Source organism: Acartia tonsa, chromosome 12 (genome assembly GCF_053477335.1).
Source record: "Acartia tonsa isolate MP-2025a chromosome 12, ASM5347733v1, whole genome shotgun sequence".
In the NCBI taxonomy this organism is placed as follows: Eukaryota; Metazoa; Arthropoda; class Copepoda; order Calanoida; family Acartiidae; genus Acartia; species Acartia tonsa.
The window spans coordinates 4086133-4093253 of record NC_137271.1 but is presented as its reverse complement, the minus strand read 5'-3'; the positions used below and the strand labels follow the sequence as shown (position 1 = coordinate 4093253).

Here is a 7121-nt window from a genome sequence, read left to right as displayed (position 1 = left end):
GTTTGAAAGAAAAAAAAATTTCACCCCCAGGGGGGAACCTTCCCCTTTTTTATGAAAATCGAATTTGACATATTGCTGAAAAAAAGCTACCAGAACACTTTTTTTGGTATCATTGGTCTTTATATCATAAAAGGAATGGGTTGAAATAGCGCGCCCATTGAATTTCAAAAAAAGTGGTAATTCTGAGTCGGTCTACTGTCTATAATACGATGATTATACTTGATTGTATGAAATTTTCAGATCTTTTTGTTGTTGTTCTGTTGAAATTGTTTAAATTCCACCTCCCTTGTATCTGCCCAGGAACTTCTTACAGTTGGGACATTTGTGGGTCACTGTCTGCAGGCTATCAATACAGCACGGGATGCACATACAGCAGTAAAACTAAAAAAAAATCAAGATAATAAAGTAACAGGATGTCTGTCTATTTGTTTGTACTTTTAGGCTGTCAATACAGCATGGTATAACTATACACATACAGCAGTAAAACTAAAATATGTATCAAGATAATAAAGTAAAAGGATGTCTTCTGTCTGTCTGTTTGTTTGTACTTGTAGGCTGTCAATAGAGCCGGGGATGCACATATAGCAGTGAAACTAAAATAATATCAAGATAATAAAGTAACAGGGTGTCTATCTGTATGTTTGAAGCCTGTCAATACAGCAAGGTATGCACATACAGTAATAAAACTAAAATTATATATCAAGATAGTATACCTAGTAAAAGGATGTCTTACTGTTTGACTGTTTAGACTGTTGATACAGCAGTAAAAATAAAATAAATATGGAAAAAGGTAAATAAACAGATTGATTTATAAGGGATCCTATTCATTTGCTTAAAAAACTATGGGGACTTTTCTAAAATTTTGGCCTATTACTATTTCCCAGTGATTCTACTATTATTTTCATTTCTAGTATTCTAGAAGTAATAGGACACAATTTGTTGGTACTATACAAAATTGAAAATAACCCGGCTCGCACAAAGTCACCTATCATATTGTGTCAAATACTCTTTAGTTTTACTGTATAGAACTTTATAATACCTATTAAGAAGAAAAACAACGCAAAGATATATCACAACAAAGAAAAACAACATATCTTCATGGACAGAAAAACAGCGAAATGTTATTTTGTTAGAATAGAAATAATCCAATGAAAATAGATAGATACCTATAGAATATGCCTGAATAATATGACAGGTGAATAATTTTCGTCAATTTATGTTTCTAACATGGACATCATTCATTGGCCAGTTTTTTCATCTATTAGGAGGGAAGGAATGGGGAAAAAGGAAGGGGGTATCGTTATTTTAGCCAGTTATGAGTTTCATTACTTCATGATAATCTGGTGTTATATTTTAATAATAACATATCCATTGCAATGAATTACCTGCAAAGCACACAGAACGCCGCCAATAATCCAGGCCATGGCCGATGGTTCGCTATCCGTGGCTGTTGTGATGTTGTGCTGACAGTGGGGGCACACCATGTCTATGGGACGGAACCCGTAGTTCGGCTGTGGCAGATATTGCACCTGAATAATAAAAAAAGAAATATAGTTCAGTTCACGGTAAAAATGTTCCTGGTAACAGTTATTTATCAATGAAATCAAATACGTAAAAAATGACTTTTTCTTCATTGCTGCTTTTCTTTTGCATCATTGGACCTTGGTTATTCCAAATTATCTATAGGCCTTCTTAGCCGATTAACACGGTTTACTACCATCCTAAAAGTCTCCAACGCATAGCGGGTGTTTTACTTTATACACATAAAAAGAAAAATCATTAAAAGATCAGACGATCAAGATTGGAAACCAACTCAAACTATTTTTAATAATAAAATGTTTGAATTTCAATTGTTTTATAATTAAGACTATACCTGTGTAACAACCGCTGGCCCCTGGGGTTGGCCCGGGGGCGGTATATACGCCCCCTTGTTATGATCCTCTGGCAGAGGGGGATACATTGCCGAGGGCCCGGGGGGAGGGGCGGCAAATCCACCCGCCCCAACAGTCCTGCTGGACTCTTCGTATGAAGGGGGCATGTCTGGGTAGCCCGGGGCTTGTTGTCTGGCATCCTCCTCCATGGGTGGCGCTGATCCTTTGTCCATCTTCAGAGGTTTTATAACAATAATTTATCTAAAGTTGAAAAATAAGAACATTAACAATTTGATTTAAAATTGCATAGACTAAATAAACGTTATAATATATTTTTTGTGCAAATAAGACAATAATGTAATTGTCTAGCTAGTGTTTACATTTTAAAATCTACATCGTATTTAAATATAGAGAAAACAGAAATTCTTTTGTAGATAATCCTTAAAAACAGAATTTCATGAAGCAAATTAGGAACAAAAAAAATAAAATGCACTAATTTCAATTTCATGGAACTACTTATTTGTGCCATAATTTCCACTTATTGGTATATAATAAACCTTAAAATTTTAACAAACAAAATAAGGCTACTTCAAAAATCAGCGGTCATATTGTTAATAAGGGGGGGGGCACATCTGACACTTTTGCGTAAACAGGGATTATAGGCTTTGTCTTAGGAGTTATAGGATAGGTTATTTGGGGAAAAAGTTTAGTTTTTGGGTGTATTTTCCTTATATTTAAAAAATTTTTTGATAGGTATCCAGGTTCAGGTGCTGCAGGCTGGAAGGTCACTTCTGGACAGGTATAAATGAAAAAAAAATTTAGTTTGAAGAGATAGAGATCAACTTATTAAACCAAATATGCATCTTTTAAGATGTTATGAGCATATATGAAGAAAAAATAAAAATCAGCCTCCAGGTTCAGGTCCTGCAGGCCTCCAGGTGAATTCTGGACAGGTAAAAACTGAAAATTTTAAATTTTATAGTTAGAACAAAACTTATTTTACAAAAGTTGCTACTTTATGGATGGTATGAACTAATTTGAAGAAAAATTTGAAATCGGGCTCCAGGTACAGGTACTGCAGGCCTCCAGGTGGATCCTGGACAGGTAAAAACTAAAAATTTTCACTTTTAAAGTTAGAGCATAACTTATTTAACAAAAGTTGCTACTTTTTGGATAGTATTAACCAATTTGAAGAAAAATTTGAAATCGGGCTCCAGGTACAGGTACTGCAGGCCTTCAGGTAAATTCTGGACAGGTAAAAACTGAAATTTTTTACTATTGAAGTTAGAACAAAACTTATTGAACATAAGTTGCTTCTTTATGGATGGTATTAACCAATTTGAAGAAAAATTTGAAATCGGGCTCCAGGTACAAGTACTGCAGGCCTCCAGGTAAATTCTGGACAGGTAAAAACTGAAGTTTTTACTATTGAAGTTAGAACAAAACTTATTGAACAAAAGTTGCTTTTTTTTGGATTGTATTAACCAATTTGAAGAAAAATTTGAAATCGGGCTCCAGGTACAGGTACTGCAGGCCTCCAGGTAAATTCTGGACAGGTAAAAACTGAAATTTTTTACTATTGAAGTTAGAACAAAACTTATTTAGCAAAAGTTGCTACTTTATGGATAGTATTAACTCATTTGATGATAAATTAGAAATCGGGCTCCAGGTACATGTACTGCAGGCCTCCAGGTAAATTCTGGACTGGTAAAAATTGAAAATTTTTAATTTTATAGTTAGAACAAAACTTATTTTACAAAAGTTTCTACTTTATGTATGGTATGAACTAATTTGAAGAAAAATTTGAAATCGGGCTCCAGGTTCAGGTACTGCAGGCCTCCAGGTAAATTCTGGACAGGAACCAGTACCTGGAGCCCGATTTCAAATTTTTCTTCAAATTGGTTAATACCATCCATAAAGAAGCAACTTTTGTTTAATAAGTTTTGTTCTAACTTCAATAGTAAAAAATTTCAGTTTTTACCTGTCCAGAATTTACCTGGAGGCCTGCAGTACCTGTACCTGGAGCCCGATATCAAATTTTTCTTCAAATTGATTAATACTATCCAAAAAGTAGCAACTTTTGTTAAATAAGTTATGCTCTAACTTTAAAAGTGAAAATTTTTAGTTTTTACCTATTCAGGATCCACCTGGAGGCCTGCAGTACCTGAAGCTGGAGCCCGATTTCAGATTTTTCTTTAAATGAGTTAATAATAGGGTTGGGCCGGATATTTTTTTGGCCGGATACCGGATACCGGATATCCGGCTGATTTCAAATGCCGGATATCCGGTATCCGGCCGGATATCCGGCCAACGCCGAATATCCGGCAAATATCCGGTTATCTGGCCAAATTACCGGATATCCGGCCGGATAACCGGCCAAATTACTACATATTAAAGTATCAAAAAGGATATAGTCCCTTTCGTGGCAACGCACCTTAAGGGGCGATTCGTTGTATTTTTAAAATTTCTTTTAATAGGTTATTTTAGGTTAGGTTAGGTTATATTTGGTTAGGTGATTGCCCTGCAGGGTTAGAATACCCCGCAAGGGGCTAGAAATAGGAGGAAAGCTACTGTGAAAATACGAATAATCGCTCCTTAAGGGGCGTTGCCACGAAATGGACTATACCCGCAAAAAAATTTCTTCATAAACTGGTGTTCTATATTATACTGCGTCTAGGGATATTAGAAGGTACATGAAAGTGCAGAAAAATAACTTAAAACCTTACCACGATTTTTTTATAAAAATTAAACAGCCTAAAACTACCCTGGGACCTATAAGAAGCTTCACTCTCAAGAAGAACCATATCGGTTCAGCGGTTAGCGAGATTTTTCACAGAAGCTTTGAAGGGTTATTTTAGGTTAGGTTAGGTTAAGTAAATGTTAATGATTGCCCCGCAGGGGCTAGAAATAGGAGAAAGGCTACTGTGAAAAAACGACGAAACCGGCAACTTCGTTTTCTTTCCATGATCCTAATCAACTATTACTACCCTCAATCTGTAATATAAACCCCTAATGGTTGGAGGATTGGCGGGGAGGTGGCGTTGAATGCCTGCCCTCCCCCCCCCCCTTGTTTTTTTTATATCCTATTTTCTGTGTATAAAAGGTAATGGGCTATAACTGAGTGACTTTCGAAATATGGATATGACACATAACTGAGAGTTGAAATTTTTTTACTAACTCCTTCCTGGCGGGCACAGGATGCTAGCAAATCTGGTAAGGTCATTCAGGTAAAAAGTAAAAATATTTTTTTACTTAAACAAAGCATTTCATGTTATCTAATACTAAAATATCCTATAGTCGTACATATTCATATGTAATATAGATGTTCAAGTCGATTTCAGGTTCCAGGTATAATCCTGCAAGCCCTGAACCTCCAGGTCTCCAGAAATCTTTAAACGGTTCCTGTGACCGCAAATTTTTACTTGAAGATTTCAAATTTTAAACTTAGGCTTTTTTATATATCTTCATGTCATATTACAATTTCATAAAATCCGTTGCCGTTTACCTGCCAACCGTCGGTTTGCGGCTGGCAGCTACCAAGTACTGCTGCCACCGCCAAAATTTATGTTTTGAGATTTCTAATATAATATTTACATAAAGATAAATATATTCAGAAAAAATTGTTCTTCTAGCTTCAATAATAAGAAAATTACAGCCATTTATGATTTAAAAAAAACAGAGATTTTTGTTGTAAAATATAAAAGATTATATTGCCGGATATCCGGCCGGATAGTTTTAATATTCGGTATCCGGCCGGATATCCGGCTGGATATCCGGCCAAACCGGATATCCGGCCCAACCCTAGTTAATACTATCCATAAAGTAGCAACTTTTGCTAAAGAAGTTATGCTCTAACTTAAAAAGTAAAATTGTTTAGTTTTTTCCTGTCCAGGATCCACCTGGAGGCCTGCAGTACCTGAACCTGGAGCCTGATTTCAAATTTTTCTTCAAATTAGTTCATACCATACATAAAGTACCAATTTTTGTAAAATAAGTTATGCTCTAACTTTAAAAGTGAAAATTTTTAGTTTTTACCTGTCCAGGATCCATCTGGAAGCCTGCAGTACCTGATCCTGGAGCCCGATTTCAAATTTTTCTTCAAATATGTTAATACCATCCATAAAGTAGCAACTACTGTAAAATAAGTTTTGTTCTAACTTCAAAAGTAAAAAATTTCAGTTTTTACCTGTCCAGAACTTACCTGGAGGCCTGCAGTACCTGTACCTGGAGCCCGATTTCAAATTTTTCTTCAAATATGTTAATACCATCCATAAAGTAGCAACTTTTGTTAAGTAAGTTTTGTTCTAACTTCAAAAGTAAAAAATTTCAGTTTTTACCTGTCCAGAATTTACCTGGAGGCCTGCAGTACCTGTACCTGGAGCCCGATTTCAAATTTTTCTTCAAATTAGTTCATACCATCCATAAAGTAGCAACTTTTGTAAAATAAGTTTTGTTCTAACTATAAAATTTAAAATTTTCAGTTTTTACCTGTCCAGAATTCACCTGGAGGCCTGCAGTACCTGAACCTGGAGGCTGATTTTTATTTTTTCTTCATATATGCTCATAACATCCCAAAAGATGCATATTTGGTTAAATAAGTTGATCTCTAACTCATCAAACAAATTTTTTTTTTCATTTATACCTGTCCAGAAGTGACCTTCCAGCCTGCAGCACCTGAACCTGGATACTTATCAAAAAATTTTTTAAATATAAGGAAAATACACCCAAAAACTAAACTTTTTCCCCAAATAACCTATCCTATAACTCCTAAGACAAAGCCTATAATCCCTGTTTACGCAAAAGTGTCAGATGTGCCCCCCCCCTTAATGATTACCTAGGTAGTTTTTAAAAAGGTATAAAAAAAGGCAATAAAACGAACTTTAGTATAAAAGAAATAGCTGCATTATCGACATTTAATGACTTTACCTTATTTATAAACAACAAAAATAACGATGAACTTCAAATCTCAAAAGGTTTTTAAAAACTAAACGTTAATTATTCGAGAAAAGCACATATAACAAGTAAATTACATCAGATTATAGCTTAAAACATGACTCATATCACTAGAAAAATCACTTGTAAGGGGTGTAGATTATCTATCTATCAAGATATCAAATATTTATCTATCTGTATGAGTAAACAAGTTAGCATGGGGCTGACGTAAATAAAAGCATTGCACACTTTTAATCCCCCTTTTCCTTACCCCACCTCCCAAACATTTTCTATGGCTCTTAGTAAAAATGGTAAAAA

General features: G+C 35.0%; 1 protein-coding gene across 2 annotated transcripts; it reads right to left on the bottom strand.

The window, feature by feature from the left end:
• Positions 1-212: 212 nt before the first annotated feature.
• LOC145334265 (lipopolysaccharide-induced tumor necrosis factor-alpha factor homolog) lies at positions 213-7037 on the bottom strand. Of its 2 annotated transcripts, XM_080179646.1 has the most exons (4): positions 6798-7037; positions 1874-2132; positions 1386-1529; positions 213-381 (listed from the first exon to the last, which is right to left on the bottom strand). In XM_080179646.1, the coding sequence occupies exons 2-4, from the start codon at positions 2102-2104 to the stop codon at positions 271-273; spliced, it is 486 nt and encodes a 161-aa protein (XP_080035772.1). In that variant the 5' UTR covers positions 2105-2132; positions 6798-7037; the 3' UTR covers positions 213-270. The 2 variants fall into 2 exon arrangements, with proteins under 2 accessions (XP_080035772.1, XP_080035771.1); XM_080179645.1 differs by lacking the exon at positions 6798-7037 and having other exon boundaries at positions 1874-2165.
• Positions 7038-7121: the final 84 nt, after the last annotated feature.

Excerpts from the sequence above, each read along its gene's own strand:
- LOC145334265 (XM_080179646.1), bottom strand. The coding sequence starts at position 2,104 with ATGGACAAAGGATCAGCGCCACCCATGGAGGAGGATGCCAGACAACAA. Across the intron at positions 1,530-1,873 it reads GGCCAGCGGTTGTTACACAG|GTGCAATATCTGCCACAGCC; the intron begins GTATAGTCTTAA and ends TTTATTATTCAG. Across the intron at positions 382-1,385 it reads GCGTTCTGTGTGCTTTGCAG|TTTTACTGCTGTATGTGCAT; the intron begins GTAATTCATTGC and ends ATTTTTTTTTAG.